Source organism: Chionomys nivalis, chromosome 7 (assembly GCF_950005125.1).
Source record: "Chionomys nivalis chromosome 7, mChiNiv1.1, whole genome shotgun sequence".
Classification (NCBI taxonomy): domain Eukaryota; kingdom Metazoa; phylum Chordata; class Mammalia; order Rodentia; family Cricetidae; genus Chionomys; species Chionomys nivalis.
Window position 1 is genome coordinate 41618932 of NC_080092.1, and position 21607 is coordinate 41640538.

Genomic DNA, 21607 nt, shown 5'->3' on the forward strand with positions numbered 1-21607 from the left:
CACACCACTCTGTCCAGCTCCATCTGCAGAACTGCCACTTCTATATAAGGGTGTGCTAGCCATAGCAGCAAGTCACACTTCTTAGCCTGTTTCTACTCCAACTGTGTTTATTGTTGTTTGCATTTGGGGACTCTGAATTGGTCTAGGCTGTGTGTGTATACGTGCGCACACTTAACATATGTGTGTGTTCATCCAAGTATGAATCACAGAAGTTAACACTTCAGCTGTTCTTACGTGCTGGTTCTGCGACACTGAGTACACTCAGACTGCTGTGCAGCCATCACTACCATGTGCTCCAGACCTCTTTCCAAAGTGAAACAGACACCATTAAACACTAATATGCTATTATTCTCCTTTAGCCCTTAGCTATTCCTGTTCTACTTAAAATTTCTATGAATCTTAACTTACTAAGCTCCTTATTTAAGTATTATTACAGTGTGTGTCATTTTTGTGATTAGCTGATTTCACTCAGGATTTATCCCGATTTTAACACACATCAGAACTTAACCTCATTTCTCATTTTATAACTAAATACTCCTGTGTATTCATGTTCTACATCTTGTTTATCCGCCATTCATCAGTGGGCAGTAGCACTGCTTCTGCTTCTCTGCTGTTGTAAATAATGCTGTGGGAAATGGAGTGTTTGGGTTACAGGCCTGTCCCACCAGTGCCTGGCTTTATGTGGTGCTGTGGAGGGGCACAGGGCTTTGTTTATGTTAGTTAAGCATTCACCACTAATCAGTTTCTCTCTTTTTTTTTATTATTTTTTATTATTATGAATACAGTGGCCTGCATGCCAAAAGAAGGCAACTAGTGCTGCTATGACTCTGGTGATTGCTCCTTCCTTCCTTCCATTGTCAGTGTTGAGTTGCAGAGAGCTGTTTTCTTACCTGACCTGCTGCCCAGCAGCAGTGGTTAAAATTACCTGATAAATAATAGTTATAAAAGTTAAGGCCAGCTAGGCGGTTGTGGCACACGCCTTTAATCCCAGCACACAGTAGGCAGAGACAGGCAGATCTCTGAGTTCAAGACCAGCCTGATCTACAGAGTGAGTTCCAGGACAGCCAGAGCTGCACAGAGAAATCCTGTCTCAAAAAACAAAACAAAATAAAACAAAAAGTTAAGGCCAATTTTCTCTCCTTGCTAGGGTAAAAGGAGCAGGGATAGATGTAGTGGGAACTGCGGGCTGTGTTCCTGCCGCCCCAGCTCCTGGTCGCCTGGCTAGCTTATGCCCCGAAATAACAACACACAAACTGTATTCTTTTAAACACTGCTTGGCCCATTAGCTCTAGCCCTTACTGGCTAATTTTCATATCCCGATCAACCCATCTCTAATAATCTGTGTAGCACCAGTCTTACCAGGAAAGATTCAGCATGTCTGACCTGGCGGCTTGCTTCATCATGTCTGGCCCAGAGAGGAGAGGAAATGGCATCTGAGCTCACTTCCTCTTCCTCCCAGCATTCTATTCTGTTTATTCCACCCACCTAAAGGCTGGCCAATCAAATGGGCCAAGGCAGTTTCTTTATTAGCCAATGACCTTCCTCCATCAGATAGATGTGAGCATGCAGATGTTTCTGTAGTAAAGACATTCTTTAGCACCTCCCTAGCCTACGAGTGGCATGGCTGGTCATAAGGGAGTTCTGTGGTTTAATTTTTTTTAGAAGCCTCCACATTTCTGTAGTGGCTGCACTTACTCACACTCCCATCACTGAGTTAAGAGTCCCTCCTTCTCCATATCCTCACCAGTACTTATTGTCATTTTCTTGGTTACCATTCTTACCAGAGTAAGATGGAGTCTCAGAATAGTTGTGATACATGTATACAATAGAATTTTATTGAGGAGTAATAAGAAAAATAAGATTATGAAATTTTCAGGAAAATGGATGGAACCGAAAAACATTGCTTAAGTGAGGTAATCCCTGCTCAAAAAGACGATCCCACAAGATTATCTCCTATGTACAGATCCTAGCTCTGGCTGTTAAATATGTGTAGTCATGTAGGAGACATGTGGGCAAAGGCTAGGGAACTAAAAAGACTAGGGGAAAGAAACAGTCTCTAAGGGGGAAGAATGAGAGAAATAATAGAGCAAAGTAGACGGATTAATAATACTGAGTCCAGACAGGCACAGTAGTGGATGAGGCAGGGAGAAGGGGGTGAGTGTGGGGGGGTGAGAATCAATAAAAATGAACTAGGTGTCAAAACCCCAGATGGAAACCTATTATTTTGTAAACTAATTTTAAAAATAAAAGTGAGAGTCACAAGTTGGCTCAAATGAGGTAAACCTGAATTCAGTCCCAAGGATCACACAGTAGAAGGGAAGAACCAACTCCTGAAGCTTGTTCTCTGGCCTCCACACTTGTACTGTGCGCGCACACGCACACACATACTAAATAAATAAATGTAAAAACTTGAAAAAAGTAGCTTTCATAATATCTTTATTAGGCTGCCATTTATGCTACTCCCATTAAAAAGAAGGCCAGTTAAAGTGGGGGAAGTTAGTATGTAGTGAGGTGGATGGTCCAGTGGGTAGAGCACTTGCCCCACAAGTGTGCGGGCTTGAGTTCAGATCCCCAGAATCCACATTGAACTGGGCGTGCCAGTATACATCCATCACTCTAAGGATGAAATGGGAAGTGGAACATAGGAATCCCTAAAAACTTGAGTGTTAGCTTCCCTTGTTCATGCAGTGGTAAACAATAAAGAGACCGGTCTCAAAAAAGTGGAAGGTAAGGGCTGACACCATGCATACTGTGGCACACTACACCCAAGAGGTTAGAGGGGAGGTTTTTGTTTGTATAATTCCAGAGCTTTTCACAGCTGATAGTCAAGTGATTCAGCCACTTCAGAAAATAGTCTGTTGCGTTTGAAAGAGTTAAACATACAGTTTCCGTTTGACCAAGCAATTCTACATTTAGCTATCTACATGAGAGCAGTAAAAGTATGTGGCCATTCAAACATGTGAACATGAGTGTTCAGCAATACTGTTCACAGCAGTTCTAAATGGAAACAACTCAGATTTCTATCACTGGTAAAGTAAAAAAGCAAAATGGGGTCCATCTACATGGTAGATGGCTATTCAGCCTGGGCAAAAAGGTGGTTTGTTGAACCTTCAGAGTGTGGGTAAGGAAGGAGCTTCCAGACACAAAGGGTTGCACACCATGTGGTTCTGTTTGTATAAAATATTGGAGGAATAACTCTTCAGAGGCAGAGAAGTGGGAGGGAGACAGAGGGAAATGATGGCTAATGGCCTGAGGTTTATAGGGGTGAGTATTGTACAGTTCTGTAAATGCTGAATATACTATACTCTGTAAACAGGTAAGTTGTGTGCTATAAATTAATTTTTAGTAAAGCTCCATTAAAAAGAAGTTAGCTATAAATGAGAGAATTTAATTTTGGAACAGTTTCTTCCCATCTCATTGAAAGCCCTGTGAGTGGATTGGGCTCTAGAACCATAGCTACCCCTTCCTCCTATAGTATTCTCTGATTGTTCCTATTGTATATGTGTCAGGATTCAGTAATTCCTCCCCACACACACTTCTGATAAGGGGGCAATGGGAGAGGCATCAAAGACACTAGTTAAAAGTGAATGCTAATTTCCTCCTGTCCTATCCTAGTTTATGTCATTCTTTCAGCCCTGGCTAGCCCGGTTGTCCTTGGACTTTCATCAGTCCTCTTGCCTCTGCCTCCCAGGTACTGGAATTACAGATGTGTGCCGACTTACATGCCTACCTGGCTGTTTTTGCCTTCTATGGACCATTTTGTAACCCTTTCTAAAGGAAATAGAGCTGAGGCCCGGGAGTTAGAGAGGTTGAAAGGTTAGACCATGGCGATACTCAGCTCTAAGTTAGGGTCTTTGGCTCATGGTCAAGTGTAGTACAGACTGTTGCTGTGCAAGAGGGGAAAGTAGGGCTATAGGGACCTGAGCAGTTTGGTGACACTGAATCCTTGAATGACCTTGAGAAAGAAATAACAAGATTTTTGTTGATATGTTTTATCATCCCCACTTAATCTTTTTGCATGATATATTGTCATATTTCATACTCTATTGACATAGATCTGAAATCCATCGTGGCCATTGCTGTGTTGTTGGAGTGTTGTTGTTTTGTTTTGTTTTGTTTGAGACAGGGTTTCTCTGTGTAACAGTCCTGGCTGTCCTGGAAGTCGCTTTGTAGACCAGGCTAGCCTCGAATTCACAGAGATCCACCTGCCTCTGCCTCCCAAGTGCTGTGATTAAGACCACCACATCTGGCCTTGACTGTCAGTACTTTAATCTCAAGGATTGGAATGGAGTTCCAGCAGCAGGGCAGAAGAGGCATCTCTTGCAATCTTTCTATCTGACCACCCCCTAGCTCTCTACACAGCTTGTCATTCTGTCTTCCCAATACCCATAGCATTAGTTTTTTTCTCTTCTGTCTCAGAAATAAGGTGTGCCTTGTGCAGGGATGAAGAATTCTTAAAGCACAATTTAACCAAACCAGGTTTTTGAAGCATACTAGAGAGGGCCAATGATTAAAACTGACATGGACTAGAAGGACTGGCACTGGAAAGAAAAGGCGAGGAAAATTAGGACCCTATCCTGGGTCTCCCCATCCAGAAAGACCAGGCTCTGAATCTAGGCAAGACTGGGTATTAGACTACTATCTCTGTCCACTGGTTGCCGAGAAGCCCTGCTAGGGTTGCAGGACTGACTCTGTTGCAGAGCTGGGCTGGGCCCTCTTAATATACCCTTCCTGAGGGTATGTGCTCTTGAGCTCAAAGGCTCACCAGTTAGGGGGTCCAACTTCCAGCCATGGAAAGGCTATCATGGACCTTGTGTGGGTAAGAACCCTCTATTCTAGTACTGCGTCATCCCTGTCATCATGGTGTGTGTCTTACACACACGCACACACACTCCCTGAGTCTACATCAAGCAAGTTAGAAACTCTTGGATCATTCTGATGACCTTAACTGGAAAGAGCCTGCCTAACACACACTTGACAGATGTAACTCATGGGTTGGTGGTTCTGAGCTCAGTGTGGGTACCCGGCTTCATTCCCTGCTCTCAGACAAGGCCTCACCCTTAGCCTTAGTCAGCAGGATCTTGGTAAAAATGGATCCCATAGAGCTATAGAGGAAGGCAGACCAACTGCTGCTCCATACACTTAGTGGTAAGAAAGGAAGCCCTTCAAGTAGTAGGCCTTGGGGAATTAGGTGAGAAGTTGCTGTCTGCCCCAAAGCCTACCCACCTGTGGCTTCTGGAACAGACTGACAGTGTTTCCCTATAGGATCTGGCAATGTAAAAAATGGGCATGATAGGATACATAGCACCCTGTCTGCCTTCCCAGAACATCTGTGTTTAGGGGCCTTGTGAGGCTAACAGTTCTGGCTTCTTTATGGAGATCTCTCACCAGCCCTTCACTTCAGTGGGATTCTCTCAACGCCTTCCTTTTCTGATTTTAGTTTTCTTTATTTTGGTGTCTTAACTGTGCATTTGTGTGTCTGTGTGTGCATGTGTCTATCCCTAGCCCTTCAAGAAGTCTCTGTAGGGCTCCTTAAAGCCATGGCATGTTTAGGTGTGGGTCTGTGGGTCTTTGGGTCTATTTCCCAGCCTCAGAGCTAGGGCTCAGGGGTGTGGTTCTCTTCTGTTCACCTCCTTATGTCTTAAAAAACAAAAGACAAAACAAAACAAAACTCAGCTTGGCATTGAATCTGAGACTGGGATCTTAGCCTCCTGTTCTCCCCAGCAGTCTTCACGGAGCTGTTCTCTCACTGTCCTGCTCCTCCTCCAGTGCAAGCCAGGACACTGCTCTAATCCAGCTAGGTATCCAGCTTGGTCTTCCCCACCATGGATGGGTGGATAGGAAGTAGTACTTGAGGGCCAAGGACTGAAGGACTGCTGGGGGCTATGGAACCTGACACTACCTCTTTTGAATGACTTGTTTTGTACTTGCAGCCTACCACCCTCCCTCAGGGCACCATCAACATGAACCAGTGCACAGATGTGGTGGATGGGGAGGCCCGCACTGGGCAGAAGTTCTCCCTCTGCATTCTGACGCCCGACAAGGAACATTTTATCAGGGCAGAGACCAAGGAGATCATCAGTGGGTAAGTTGCCCAGACCCACAAGAAGCACTGTCTGCTTGTCCACTCAATTCTCCAGATTCCAGAGCTGCTGAGTGTTCTTCAGAATTCTTCACTGGTTGGTGCCCGCCACCACCACCCCACACACCCCTCACACATCCTATGTAGCACTGAAAACTCCAGGTGATGCACATGCATGTATTTTCTCAGTGATGAACCCCATCATCCTATAAGGTTGAAAGAGGACAGGTGTGTCAAACCTTTGGAAGACTGTATCTCTAGTGAGGCTGTTCAGGAAGTCAGCCAGTACTGGTCAAGGGATATTCTCTGCTGGGTGACTAAGAATTCTCCTTTTCAAGCTTCTGCGGACAGTGTGGAGGAGTACTTTATGTGTCTTCCTGAGTTTGACCCAGAACATCAGATTTAAGGATTCCAGGGGCTTCTGATGAACCTTTGCTCTATGTCAAGGAATCAGAGGATCAGAAACAGGAGAGCAGTCAGGTGTGAGTGACCTTCTGTCCGCCTGGCTGCACCTGGTGTTACCTGGCCTGTTCCAGCACGCCTGTCCCAAGTGAGTTTTCCTAGGGATGCTCACCCTCCTAGGCTTGGATCTAAGGAAGACCCCAGTGGCATTTGGGATTGAAAAGGAAGTCTGAGGTTTTTCAGGACAAGCTGGGAGTATCTGGAACTGGGTTAGTGATGCCATGTGGTTCAGAGAGGTGATGTTTAGCATCTGTCTGACTGATCCCTTTGAGAACTACCTTGGGGTCCTGGCTTTACTCTGAGACACTCTCCTTGGTCATTCCTCTGTTGTCTTCTTTTGTCAGCATGTACCATGGTGGCCTGCTAGGTAGACATGGTTATTGATGATCATTAACTGACCAAGGTGCCACCAAGCAGCCTGTAGTTTCAGAATTGTGTATGCTGACTAATACTCCCCACGATTCACAGCTTATTGGTAAGTCTGTGTCATGGCCATAGTTATAGCAGGCTACCCGAAGCTCTTTCTCTCCTCTCCTTCCTGAAAGCCCTCTTCTGACCCAAGCAGCAGCTTCTGTAGTCTTGCCCACATGCTGGGATCTTTGGTACCCATAGAAGTCAGGCATGACGCAAATGTTCCAAGAGCAAGTGCTTTTCCTCATTTTCTCTGTCTCCTCTAATGGCGATTCCCTCGCCAAGGCTATCATGGCTCTTCATCTCTGTACTCCAGGCCCCATTGGCCTACATGCTCTGGTCACATCAAAACCAGTTCCTAAGGAGAAGATACTTTCACCAAATTGGAGGGGGTAAAGCAGAGACATCTACCACCTACTCAGCCTTCCTCCCTGCCTTTTTTCCCCCCAGATTTGCTGAAGGAAGTGGGTGGTTCATTCTCTAGTTCTCTCATGCCATGAGTGACTTCCAGGCTGCTGGGACCATACTGACACAGCTTCTCCAGAGGATTGATTGGGGCTCGTGTTTGCTTTCTGGCTCACCCAGAGGCTAGGATTCTTTACTCCCTGCCCTGCCATCAGCTCTGCCCACTCTCTCATTCTTACTGACCTAGCTCTGCCTTTGGGAACTGGAGAAACTTGGTACCCACCAACCTCATGTCACTAACTGATCCCCATCTCTTCACTGGATTGTTCTTCACATTTCTAACATGTCTGAGTATGTTGGGTACATCCCACTGGGCTTCCTTGTCAGAGTCACATGTTGCTGAGTATGGCAGCAGACACCTGAAATTCCAGATTTGGGATACTAAGGAAAGAAGAGGGTCAGCAGTTCTAGGACAGCCCAACAATCTGGGCTATGTAGCAAGACCTTGTTTTGTTGTTTTGTTTTACATGGTAGCAAGAAGGGAGATATAGGAATGTAGACCAGTTCCATTATGCCTCGGCCCTGACAGCTCTGTCCCTTGCTTAGCAGTGACCAAATGTCCCAGGCTTCTCTTCCTTAAACACTTCCCAAGTCCCTAGGTAGCTGAGCAGTCCAGTTCCACTTGATGAATGCACCCTGCCAAGGCTCCCTGGTGACAGTGGATATTTGCGCACTCTGGAGGTTGGTTGTACAACCCCTGCCCTGTGCCCCACATACCTGGAGGCCCCGGTGGGAAGGTATCTTGACCTGGGATTCTGATGAAGTTGTAGGAGTCACTCCCTTCAATCACGGATCCTCAAGTATCGGACAGAAATATCAAGTGATATAGAGCGGTTCCAAGATCCAGTCTTCCTGGAAAGAAAAGGATGGAGCAGGAGGATGGGGGCTCCATGCACTGGGAAGCCTGTCCATCTGCTAATCTTCCAGATGTAACTCCTTCCTTTCTTTGGGATCGTGGAGAAGTGACCAACAGGACTCTGAAAAAGTAGGCCTTTGTGCTCTTAGCAGCTTGTGCATCTCTGGGCGTGGGTTGAGTTGGACTAGTAGTCCTTTGTGTAGCAACTGTAGTTCCCTGCACAAAACTTGGCTTCCCTAGCTTCCAGCTCCCAGGACTACTCCAAAAAGCAACTGGTTGCTTCTCTTCCCTTCCTGCAGCAAACCCAAATTATAGAAGCACCTCAAGGAGCCCTTCTTTGCTCCACGGGTACTGATAAGTACAGGAATGTGGCCACCACCATCACTACCGCAGGCCTGGACCCATCATGGGCCCTTGTGTTTTGTGAAGTTCGGAGCCCTGTCTCTCTTGTGATTCCTACAGCTACTGCTTGTCTAGAGAGAGGGCTGTGCCCCACTTGGTCATGACTGAGACCAGATTTCAGAAGCAAGCCCTCTTACCTTTATGTTATGGTCCTTCTGAAATTCTGGAGTACCCAAGGCATAGTGGCATTACCAGATCAGGGGTCCTAACCTTTTGCCTATAGCTCTTTCTCTCTCCTTGCTTTCCATTGCTGGCCCAGAATGGCTTTCTAAAATACAGGCTTTGGTGAAGAATACTTGGCAACTGTGTGACCTTGTTCAAACCTGGGACCTGGCATGTTTCCTGTGTGAGTAGTAGTCTTGATTAGCCTCTCACTCCTGAGGTGACCCGCCATGGGAACTTTGTTGATATAACTTCCAATTTTCTCCTTTAGTATCTGCTCCAAAGCCCTAATTATCTGCCAGTCATTGCCTGGCTGTGCACTTGCCAAATCCAAATCTGGAAGGATATTTTAAAGTTGAGACTAGGTCCTGAGAATAGGGTCAGTAATGGAACAGTGATGTCCCTCCATTCTGTAATACCTTTGATGGACCCTGCCACTTTGTCAGAATGGAGAAGTCTTCTTGCTTTGAGCCCATGGTGGCCGTGGAATAGGGTCATTGTCTGGCCTAATCCTCATACAGCCTGTACTTTACCTGGCTTGCTCTGTGAGAGAGTCTCACCCAACTTCTGCCCTCTGATTTGGGGTAACCTGCTCAGTGTTACTACTGAGACCACTGAATAGGTCTCTCCAGAAAGGGCACCTAAGGGATGGAGGTCTCTACCACTCCAGCAAGGCCTGGAGTCATAGATCCTAAAAGCCAGGGATTTACCTGGTGCTATTTCTCCTCTCTTCTTTGCAGGTGGCTAGAGATGCTCATGGTGTATCCCAGAACCAACAAGCAGAACCAGAAGAAGAAACGGAAAGTAGAGCCACCCACCGCACAGGTAGGCTGGTTGGCCTGTCCCCTAGTGGAGCTGGGCCTAGGAAGAAGTGAGGGCAAGAGAATGGGGAAAGGTCTGGCTAGGGCTGAGGTGGTCACAACTTGCATGCCACCTCCTCCCTCCTGCCTATACTTTAGGAGTCATAGGCCATATGTCATCCTCTCTAAATCACTAAGCAGAATAGGCTGCTAGAATGTCCTGGGCTGTCTTCAGGAAATTTCAGGCCAGACGGCAAATGCCAAGCAATAGCAGCTTAGCTTGTGACCCTTCCCTGCCCATCTTGTCAGCCTCTGAGAAGGGCAGAGTGGTCTGTTCTTCTGCCACAGTCAAAGAAGTGTGCCTGTAGATAGCAGGCTAAGCAATAAGGAAGGTGAGCCCGGGAGGGTCCCTGCTTTGACTGTGACCAGAGCTAGGTGACTGGGACAGTCCTTCCCTTTCTCCCACTGTCCCACCCTTTCTTATTCCCTCCCTTTTCCTAACTGGTATTCTGGGCTCATGGACAGAAGGGCTCTGCTCCCATTCTTGCTGTGTTCACCACACCCTTGGGCTCTGGAAGGGTGAAATCACCATTATGAATTTCCAGCAAGGGCATTTGGATAGGGTGGTTATAGGTACTTAGTGTTCATCTTTTTCCCTCTGTACCAAATGTTGCCCTCACCAGGGTTTTGGCCTACATTAGATAAATTAAGCTAGTCCTGAGAATGAGCAAGATAGGTCTTCTGGGCATCACAAAGCCAGGGTCCTGTGGAAGCAAAGAGAGGCTGGCCTGGTCCCCACATCCCTAGGACTGTTGTGGACAGTTTCTCTTCCTAGCAAGGTGCAGCTCAGGCCTGCCCTCCATTGACCACCATCCATCCTGCATATCATCTTTACCAAAGATGCCCAAAGGGCACCTAAGCCAGCCTTCTCTGGAGAGCAGTGCCCCTAACTAGTAGTCATTAAAACATGTAATCAGAGAAATGAAAACATGCAGTCAGTTTCCGGGAAACTGAAAGTAGAACCTTCTGCTATGGAGCAGCAATTAATGCTCAAATCCCCAAGCTGCCTGCTTTGAGGGGGAAAAGTTCTGGCTGAATAACAGTGGTTAGGGTTACGCCTTGTTTCCATGGTGATTCCTTGGAAACACTGCAGCACAGAGCTTCTGCCTCCAAATAAGGTAACTCCCCATGTACAGGAGACAGCTTGGGTCAGGCTAGAAATTTGGATGTGTCCCCTCCCCCACAACTTTGTCCTTTCCAAGTGATGCTGTCCTGTGACTAGACTCCAACTCTGTAGCAAATAGAAAGAGTCCTATGATCCCAAGACAGGGAAGTCACCCCTTCCCTGAGGATATGCCTCAGAGCCCGGGCATTGAGTTCCCAGTCTCTTCAGTCAGTGTTATGGCACTGCCTCTCCCCTTCTCTACAACTGACCTCTGGTTGGCCTCAGGAGAGAGACAAGGACTGCATTTGGATTGAAGTTTCTGGGTACACCCCACACACATACACAGTCTGCTGCCATAGGCATTTGTGTGGCCCTTATGGTTCTGTGGGTGAGCATGAAGCTCTATTTCCTCCTCTCTCCCATGGACCTGCACAAGCCTAGAAGAATTTTTGTTTAGATCACTGAGAACTGGAAGCCTTGGTTTCCACCGTGTCTAACTAACTTCAGTTTGTTCCTAAAGAGGTGACGGCCATCATACATATGCTCCTCAAGAGAAGGCCTAGAGGAGAGGGAAACAGGAGTCACCCAAAGGCATGGCCATAGGAAGAGTCCCCTAGCTCTCCCCAGGTCTGTTGCCCACATGGAACTTGGGAGAGTGGTTCTCTTCTCTGACCGCCTCCCTCCCCCCCATTCCCTGCCAAGGCTCTAGGCCTTTGGCAAAGACCTGGGTGATGCCCTTGCTCTGTATCTGGATATGTTGAACATTCCCTGTCCTTCCTTCCCTAGGATTTTTGGTTTCTGTAGGGCCTCAGCTGCCCTCTATTTCAAAGCAGGACCCTTCCTTCCTCCTCACTGTGGCCCCTCTTCCATTTTCATGCCAGAAAAGTAGAAAAAGGTACCCCTCAAGGAGGAGCTTACTCCCTTTTTTCTTGCCTCTAGAAGCTCTTCTGAGTGCCTATGATAGCAGCCAGGGTTCATTACCGTGTTAACAGCAGAAACATGACAGCTGGCTGCTGAGGATTTGGTGCAGTGAACCTAGGTGCCTGCAACCTCTGCTAACCCAGGCTGGCTCTGTGCAGTGTGTGCCTCTACAACCCCTTGCGTGTCCACATCCACCCAATTATATTTCTCATCCACCTGCTCAAAAGAAAAAGTGAATGAAAAAATAAATAAAAAGGAAAGAAAGGCCGGGCGGTGGTGGCGCACGCCTTTAATCCCAGCACTCGGGAGGCAGAGGCAGGCGGATCTCTGGGAGTTCGAGACCAGCCTGGTCTACAAGAGCTAGTTCCAGGACAGGCACCAAAGCTACAGAGAAACCCTGTCTCGAAAAACCAAAAAAAAAAAAAGGAAAGAAAGAACATGGCTCCCAGGCATGGTGGAAGAAAGTTTCTTATAGATACATGGGAGAGCATAGCCAGAGGCAGAGACATCTGGGAGAGTCCAGAGTAGACATGGTAGACATGAGCAGACTGAGCTGGGCCATTGGCCCTGCGGGTGGGGGGAGGTATGACGATGACAAGGTGCAGAAACCAAAGGTACAAAAGAGGTGGAATAACCAAAATGGCTGTACTATATAAGGAAGAGCCTCTGGGGGAAGGGCAGCCCAGCCTCTGGGCTGAAGAAGTTTAAGGTAGGGGGTGAGGTATACCACCTGTACCCTGTAACTGGTAGGGACTGAGGGATATTGGGATAACCTGAAGGCCAGGTCTGCTTTGATATGTTAAATAGGCACCTCAGCAGTTTGTCTCAGGGTTTGAAATTTAACCAAAGGATCTTGCCCAAGGATAGGGGAACCTTTACCCATCCTCCAGAAGATAGAACAAGCTCCTTGTGGGTCAGAGGTGTGGGTCAGGCCCAGTTCTGTGGCATGAGACCAGATGGGAGTGGGAGGTAGATAGTTATATATCACCACCTCTTTGTGGCAAGATAGTTATTGACCGAAACCATCCTCTTGGCAGCCCCCTCAGCAGGCAAGAGTGGGTACTGCAGGACGGCTGAGATTCCCATCCTTATCTGCGCTCAGCATCTAAAGAGTCCAACTCTCTTATTACTTAGAAACTAGATTTCTGCGTCTTTTGAGTTTAGCCTACCCCCCACCCCTACCCCCAGACCCCTTTTCCTCAAGGCCATATTGCTTTTGTGCCCTGGGAAAACTGGGAAATGACTTGGGCTACCAATAAAGAACAGCTTGTGCATGAGAACAAAGTGTGCATGTGACAGGTGTGAGTGTACAGGCTTGAGTGGGATGGTGTGTCTTACATGATTCCTGATGCTAGTCACAAAATGTCACAGACTGAGAGGCTGAAACAATAGACACTGTTGTTTTCTCAGAATTCTGGAGACAAGGAAGTACAAGGTTAAGGTGCCAACTTCCTAGTTCTCTCACACATGGTGGAAGAACCAGTGTAGATAGCTTGGGCCTCTTTTATAGGGTACTGATTCCATTAAAGAGGAATGACCTAACCATATCCTAAAAGCTTTACCTCCACAAATCATCAACACGGGATAGGATTTTTTTTTATTTTATTAGTTTTTGTTGTTGTTGTTGTTGTTGTTGCTATTGTTTTGTTTTTTTAAGCTAGGATTTCTCTGTGTAGTCCTGGCTGTCCTGGAACTCTCTCTGTAGACTAGGCTGGCCTCAAACTCAGAGATCAGCCTACCTCTGCCTCCTGAGTACTATGATTAAATGTTTGTACCACCACTGCCCAGCCATGGGATAGGTTTTCCTTATGTGGATGAGCAACTGTTCAGGCCTTAGTGTTGTCTTATTTCAGTAACTCTTCCACATCATCCCTGGTATTTCATTCAAATTTAGGAGTGAGTAAGACCACAGGGTGCTATGGAATCTATTTTCTGCATTTACTCCAATGATCTTGGTTGCAGTGGGCCTCTGTCAGAAGAGTGTTCTTTTTTGCCTTGTCCTGTCTCCCTTTGTTTATGTTTCAAGTGCCTGAGGGTTTAGGAATGGCAGACCCTAATTCAACTCCTGTGAACTCACCCTTATTAACTGGGCTGCTATTCTAGGCACTGTCTAGTGATATACAGAGTTTCTACATGCTTGATGACATGGCTCTGGTAGAAACCCAGGATCTTCTCTCTGCAAGGCCCCTTGGACAAGACACTGTGGTTCCACAGAGAACAATCAGGAAAAGAACAGCTTTCCATTCTCGAACACTATTTTACTAGCCTTGTATTCCTTGTAATTTAGCAGCCAGGACGGGAGCTAGCCTGGGCTATATGCTCATATGCTGCCACCCCCCATTGTTATCTCTCCAGGAGCCTGGGCCTGCTAAGATGGCTGTCACGAGCAGCACTGGTGGTGGCAGTGGCAGCAGCAGTAGCAGCATTCCCAGTGCCGAGAAAGTTCCTACCACCAAATCCACACTCTGGCAGGAAGAAATGAGAGCCAAAGACCAGCCTGATGGGAACAGCTTGAATCCAGCTCAGAGTCCCAGCCAAAGCCTGCCTCCTGCTGCTTGCACCCCACGGGAACCAGGGCCAGAAAGCAAAGAAGGTAAGCAGTAGCTGATCAGCTGTGGACCCACTTGTTGCAGTGATCCATCTTGTACTGCGGGAGTGGGACCCCATCCAGTGGGCAGGAATGACACTGGGAATGTGATACAGGAGCTCAGTCATAGGCCCTGAACTTTTCCTCCCTCTGTACTTCTCTGTATCAGTTCTGGGTAGCACTGGCTTAGCATGACTGGGTTCCTGGCTTGTGAACTTCAGTTTGGCCTCTCCACCCCACCTGTGAAGGAAAAAAGTGTAGCACCTACTCTGTCGGCCTCAGGAGAACTACAGACACTCTGTTCTGCCTCTGTTCCTGTCCCACAGTTCCTATTACATTAGCTCTTAGAACCCACTAGGCTAGTTGCCGCCTGTCTTTAGAGAGGTGCAGTCAGGGCAATACTGCCCCTCTCCTCGTTGTTACATTCTTGCTCAGCCCCTGGCTAGAAGGAAGAAGGGCCAGGGAGGAACCTATTAACATTACTATGCCCTCTCCTCTTAGTATGCTGTGATGCCCCAGCAGAACTAAAGTTTCTATCGCTGCCTCCCTCAATCTGCGTTCTTCAACACATACACCAATCCACAATCCTTGTGCTCCATTTCATGCCAACAAAAGCCCTCCTCCCTACCTTGAAAATGTACTAAGAGCCTGAAAGGTGTCTTGTTTGTTGGTTTCCTCCTGTGGTCTGATAAAATGCTTCCCCACCAAAACTGTATACAAAAGGCCTACTTGCCAGCCTGACTGCAAGTGAGCAGACTGGAGTAAAGGCAATACAGATGGATGATCCTTTTCTGCCTACAGTGCTCTCCTTCCACCTCTACCCCATATCGTAGCTGTGGAGTGTGAAGGTGGATGGTGTTGAGGCATCTATCTCCTAGTTGATCATGTGCAGGCTTTTAGAAAGTTATCGTGACAGAACTGGCAGCAGTCTGAGCAAGCTTCCTCTTCTCTTCCAGATGAAAGCACCATGAGTGGGGACCGTGTGGATAGTGGTCGGAAAGTACGGGTAGAGAGTGGCTACTTCTCCTTGGAGAAGGCCAAGCAGGACCTGAGGGCTGAGGAGCAGCTGCCTCCACCACTCTCTCCACCCAGCCCCAGCACCCCACACAGCAGGTATGGTTGTCCTGGATCGCCTTCACAGGAACTCAGCCACCCCCTTCACTCCCCAGGTCTTCCAGCCCCAAGTCGCATGGTCTACAGCATCTGCCCTGACAGCATGGGTGATGCCAACAGGCCGCCCAACCACATGGACTCCAGCAGTGCTGGGGGGTGGGGAACAGAGATACTGGGGAGCACCTTTGCCTTTAAAGCCAGCAGGCAGTATGCCGCCCTGGCCGACGTCCCTAAGGCCATCCGGATCAGCCATCGAGAAGCCTTCCAGGTGGAGAGAAGGCGGTTGGAGCGTAGGACTCGGGCCCGGAGCCCTGGCAGGGAAGAGGTGGCCCGTCTATTTGGCAACGAGCGGAGGTAAGGAGGATGCTGGAGGGCTAAATTCATGTATGCATACATAACACGCAAGTGTACCTCGGGAACATGATTTATGTTTAGTATATGGAGCACTTTCTCTCGGGGCCCTGGACTGCGGCACCAGTTCTCAACTCAGCGCCAGATACAGGACTAAGTGCCTGCGGGCTGGCTGCTCTAAGTTGGTGCTTCCCAGATCAGGCCCTAGGTGGCTGAATCTTACTCTTGGACTACTTCTGTTCTCGGAGAAGACTCCCAGAGCTGCAGTTAGGAACCAGCCCCTCCTTATGCTGACAGTTCTACAGTTGGCAGAGGACACAAGAAAGTGAGAGGGCAACACAGGTTCTTCCCACGAGGATACAAAAGGCAGCCTGAAAAGCTCCAGGTGTCCCGAGTACCACTGGCTTTGCTGGCATGGCTTCCCACCAGCGGCAGAAATGTAGCACTTACTGCTGAAAAGATATGGCTCCTGCTGCTTTTCCCTTGCCCTGCTGTCCCAAGCTTGGAGCTGTGCCCACACCCACCCACTCCCAAATTCTCTGTCACATCTGTGAGCTGGGTTTTGTGTCCATGCCAGGTTTCTTACCTAACACCAGACAGATTTTAAAGGCCCATCGCTATCCCCAGGAAAGGTTAGAAACACATGTGTCATTTTGCTGGGGGGGGGGGGGGGGAGGGAGCCAGCTTTCGCTAGGTTTACAAAGACGTTCTCTGTTCAGAAAAGCAACTCCAGAAATATCCTGACTGTCTTCCCTGCCCTGAGTGCGGGCTGATGGTCAGTCAGGGTTAGGAGCAAGATGAGATTGAGAAGGACTTTCTTTCTCTTGTCCCCTTTCACAACTCACAGTTATTTTAACACCCAAACTAGCTTGTTCAAATGGCTTATGGATCCTCAGGTAGGCAGTGGACACTGAGTGTTTCATGGCTCCCTGGCATTCCGTATAACTGACTATCTTCACAGTCCAATGGTGGCTTAGTAAGGCACCTATTCCTCTTGATTCATGGACGTGAAAACGTGAGGCTCAAAAAGTTGAGTGACCTCCCACCCTTCATAATGAATAATAGCAAATGATAGACCTTTAGCAGAAAGTCCTTTCCCATGCTAGGACCCAGGACCAGAGCTCATGATTCCTTTTAAGCATTTGGGATAACAGGTCTTGCTAACAATTAAGGAGGCCTGCAGGGTGGGCAGGGGAGGGTTTGCACTGGCTAGTGGACAGACTATGATCTAGTGATTCCAAAATGGGGTTGACTATACCTTAAGTTAGTGCCAGGCCAGAGTTAACAATTTGCACACCTGCTTGGCTTGGCCACTTGTTAAAGAACTTAATTTTGAAAGCATTCTTGTCTGCCTGCCAGAGATAGATGCAGTCTCAAGGCTTTATTCCTGCATGTTCTTTGCCACTGTGGGAATGGGTTTCTGCTGGTGTTGGTACTGGACTACTTCTGCACATTAACCCTGTAACTATCCCTTTCTGAATGATTTCGCTGGTTGGTGTTGCTCTTTGAGGACTGTTATCTGAGGCCCAAGTAGTCCACCTAGTACTGGACTGGATCCTTGTCCCTGATAGGTTAGGGTGACAAGATGTCAGCCACTTTGCATTGAGTGGTAGCCAGGACAAACCAGGCAGTTGAAACCATAAAGCCAGTTCTAGAAATCTTGGTAGGCCTGTAAGAAGCCCCACCTGAGAGGAGCAGCAGCTCTGAGCTTTGAATTTACTCTTGAGACTTCAGAGCCTTTGAGGAGTTCTTAGACAGTTCTTAGGCCCGTGTCTGTTAAGTGTGGGAAAGCTGTGGTCCTTACAACACTGTTAGTAACTAACAGAAAATAACCCCATCCCCTGGGAACCCTGGCCCCTCCATCTTCCCATGTGAGATGTACACCTGTCAGTTCCACCTGAGTGAGGCAGTTTCTATGACATCTGTTACTTCAGAAACACCAGCTTAGCAACAGAGAACCAGTTAGTTATACAGAAGTTGCCCAAGCCCGTGGTCTCACAGCATCTCTTGGTGTCCATGTCAAGCAGCTATAGCAAGTGCCTCCTATTTTTTATGTTGGCTACTCTGCTTGGAACCCTACAAACCCTTATCATGCATGCCATCCTAGCCTGACACAACCCTCCTCCTATTCTGGGGCCTGAAGTCCTCTAGCCAGATACAGTGCTTTCAGACCAAGAAAAAGCAGTAGCCCCAAGGGCAGTGGCTATGCAGATCTTCCTGCAGCAGTCTGGCTGTGCAAGACACCTTGGCTGCACTTCAGCAGCCGCTTAGCTTAACTGCTCTCACAGTCCGCCTCCTTCTCTAGGCCAGCAGGCTAACTCACACCAGTCTTCTAACAGTTCTGAGCGTGGAGGCAGAGTGCCCAGAAGCCCTCCTAAATCCTGGCTGCCTGCCCTTGGCCTCTTAACTTCCTGAGGAAAAGCCCTCTCAAGGTAGATTGTAGTGATCCCTGAAAAGAGAATTTCCTGGGAGGAACCTTTATCACGTCCCCTTAGCTCCTCACCACTCTTTCAGAACAAGTCATGCCATTCTGAGGGAGTAAGGTGTCCCTAGGAGAGCAGGCCTCAGGTTTGGTGAGAAGGTCCTCCCAGCAGGTTTAAATCAGCTCTCAGACCCCAGGTAGGCAGGCCAAGCCTTTTGCCTAATCCCGCCACGGTGACTCCTCAAGCTATGGGGTGATCATGGGTTTTTCTCTTCAGCCATTACCTTGGGGTTTTGCTGCTTTAAATCTTTAGATAACTTTGATTTATCATGATTTGAATTTTAAAAACAGTCTTTTTCTGTTCATTCATTTCCCAGCCTTGTTTTCTTTCAGGTCTTGCCCTCTCCACCCTCTGCTGTGTCACTGTGGCGTTCGCGCCATCTCCACCTGCTTCGCTTCCATCTCAGCTCCGTCGTCTCAGCCGCAGACCACCTGATGAGGCCACTGGCCTTTCACATGAAATCAACTACTTTGTTTTGTTTTGATTTTGATTCCTCTTAATGTTAGCAGAAACTGTTAATTCACGGGCCTTTATCTTGCTAAATTTGAGCACCCCATGCGGGGCGCAGTGTGTGCGGAGGTGGTGGTTGACGTTTACTGTGTCTGACTCAGGGAGGTTACCACGGTACCATGCTGTATGAGTCCAGTGGTGGGCAGGGCCAGTGCAGGCCCAGTGTGGAAGGGTTCTGTTGCTGCTCCAGCTCACCATGAAGGGGGGTACAAATGGAGCTCAAGTAGACTGAATCTGTACCCAAAGTCCTATCAGTACTTTGTGAAGGGTGCCTCACATGCCAGCAGGAAGGCTAGCACTGGAGCCCAGTGAGGTAGGCCAGGTGTGCAAGGTGACTACAGGACCCCCTACTGGACTTGAGACCTAGCCCACCTTGGAAACAGGGAGACTCTGGTTTAGCAGCTTCATGTCCTCTTTTGTAGGAGGTCCCAGGTAATTGAGAAATTTGAGGCCTTGGACATTGAAAAGGCAGAGCACATGGAAACCAACATGCTGATTATGACCACTCCATCAAGTGACACTCGTCAGGGCCGCAGTGAGAAACGGGCCATCCCTAGAAAGCGGGTGAGCTCCAGTGTGGGCTAAGTGGGGCCTTTGGCAGCATGGCTTGGGTCTGGGGAACACACTGTCCTACATGCTCTGAGTCCTACACTTTACCAGGGACATATTTCTTCTGGGCCTCCACTCTTCGTTCTCCTTCAGTTAGCCTCTTGAGCACCAGCCTGTCTTCCTCATCTCTCCCTCCTGCAGCATCAGCCTTCTGTGCCACAGGATGCTTCAGTGAATTTTAGATCCCAGGTGTAACTAGCACAGTTTCTTCCCACTGAGGCCACGGGAACAAAGCCAAATGACACCTTTCCTTGTTTTGTTTTTGGAATGACCCTCATTCTCTGCTTGGCCCACAAGGTCCATCAGACCTCAGCAGTCCTCCTCCCAGACTCCTCCAGCCTCTTGCCCACCTGCCTCTTCTGTGGCCTGCTGCTGTACCCAAGTCCATCTTTCCAATTTCTTTGTTGCTCACGAAATACCTGCTCTCTTCTGTAACCTGAGAAGCTGCAAAATTGGGTAGGGCCAGGACATTGATGACCAGAAAAGGCTGCTCCACTGACCCAAGTATGCCAGGATATGGGTCATCCCAGAATCTGCTGTGGGGCCTAGACAGAGCACTGCCCCGCTCAAGGAGGGATGAACTACCCAACATGTTGCCCCTATGCCTACCCAAACTGTCCTGGGCCATACTGATGGGTGGCTGCTCTCTGCCACAGGACTTTGCCAGTGAAGCCCCCACAGCTCCTCTCTCAGATGCTTGTCCCCTGTCTCCACACCGAAGAGCCAAGTCATTGGACAGGAGGTCCACAGAATCCTCCATGACGGTGAGCCCAGGCTTCGTGCCAAGTTCTCTGGAGATCTGTGCCACTACCACTGCTGCTTCTGGCCACTCTGGGCCACTGTCCATTTATGTCTATATGTCCACACCGGTCCTCCCTCTGTACCACCCTCATGCCTGTGAGTGCCCCACTGGTCTGCAACCCATTGGAAACTGACCGTTCTTCCCCTCCTGGGCCCAACAGGACTGGGGGCGATGTGGCACCCTAAGTAGCACATGGAAGTCTCTGTGCACAGGAGGCTGCTGGGCCAATGCAGGTGTAAAGCCCAAACTTGACTTCTGCTGTCCTGCTTTTGATGTTTGTTTTTGTTGGCACTTTGGAACAGGAGCAACACTGTACTGACAATTTGTCCCATTTGAGAGTATGTACAGGAATGAAGCTGCAGACAAAGTTCGGCCTGGTTTCTCAACAGTCTACAGCCTCCCCGGAGACAAGGCACACTCACCAGCTCTCATACCCCAGGCAGAGCAGTTTCTCTGTCAACTCAGCTGGTAGCCACTTTTCCTGGCAACTAACTACCAGAGGCCTGGGGAGAAAAGACCCACAGGGACCAACCTCCACCATTCCCTGAGTCAGGCACAACAGCAGTGACAACCACAGCAGAAAGTTTAAGAGTCTCTCATAGATCCGCAGCTCAGCAGGGGAAGCCAGAAAGACAGTGAGCAGGCCTGCATCCCAAGTCTCATGAAGCAGCAACAACTGTGCACACCAAAAAGAGATCTCCTTTTGTACAGGTCTCTGTGCTGGGGCATCCTAAAATGTCTCCATTTCTGTTGATACTTCAAACAATTCTTGTAGAAGGAAGTCTTATGAAGCATGGGTTACAGCAAGGCTCCACAGAGGGATGCCTCATCTACCATGGTCTGTTGGGGCAAGGCAGGAGTCTACTATGGCCTCTCCACAATGGAGCAGGAACTCCCAGGATGCCTGTCCTTATTGTTGTCATTTCTCTGGATCACTCCCTGTCCTTGGAGTAGTAAGAGACATCAAAGCCAGTTTCTGATCAGGACAGCTGTGGAAGACCTAAGTGCTGGGGACCACAGAAGGGGTGGCTGGGGTCTTCAAAGCCTTGCCTTCCAGGTGTACTATGTAGCAGATGAGAACCAGTCCCCAGCAGAATGCAGGCTGCTCCTAAGTAGAGCCAGCACCCACTCAGGTCTGCTGGTAGTCCCTGACCTATCTTCCTGTATAGGGAATAAGACTGAACTTCCTCATGGTAGAAGAGCAGCCTGAAAGTTGGACAAGGTTGCTGCCACTGCTTTCTCCACCCCAGGCGTGGTCTGCCTCTCAGGCTTCTGGCCTTCAGTCCTTCTGCAACCTCCGCGGGAGCTTTTGGATTCCCCTTTCAGCTGGTACTGCAGGTGTCCCCCTGTACATTCAGTGCCTGGGAACTCTCCATTGGGGCCTCTTCTGTGCCCCAAGGCAGGATGCACACAAGCCCTGGATAAG

General features: G+C 48.5%; 1 protein-coding gene across 7 annotated transcripts in view; it reads left to right on the top strand.

Annotated features, from left to right (window-relative positions):
• Positions 1–21607, top strand: part of Mprip (myosin phosphatase Rho interacting protein) — a 130913-nt gene that overhangs the window by 69155 nt on the left and 40151 nt on the right. For 3 of the 7 annotated variants that reach the window (XM_057773901.1, XM_057773900.1, XM_057773899.1), the window contains exons 4-9: positions 5934–6085; positions 9581–9665; positions 14082–14319; positions 15270–15780; positions 19193–19334; positions 20036–20143. In XM_057773901.1, the coding sequence (XP_057629884.1) occupies positions 5934–6085; positions 9581–9665; positions 14082–14319; positions 15270–15780; positions 19193–19334; positions 20036–20143 (1236 nt within the window). The remainder of the gene's footprint in view (positions 1–5933; positions 6086–9580; positions 9666–14081; positions 14320–15269; positions 15781–19192; positions 19335–20035; positions 20144–21607) is intronic. The other 4 variants (XM_057773902.1, XM_057773905.1, XM_057773904.1 and 1 more) reach the window with 2 other exon arrangements.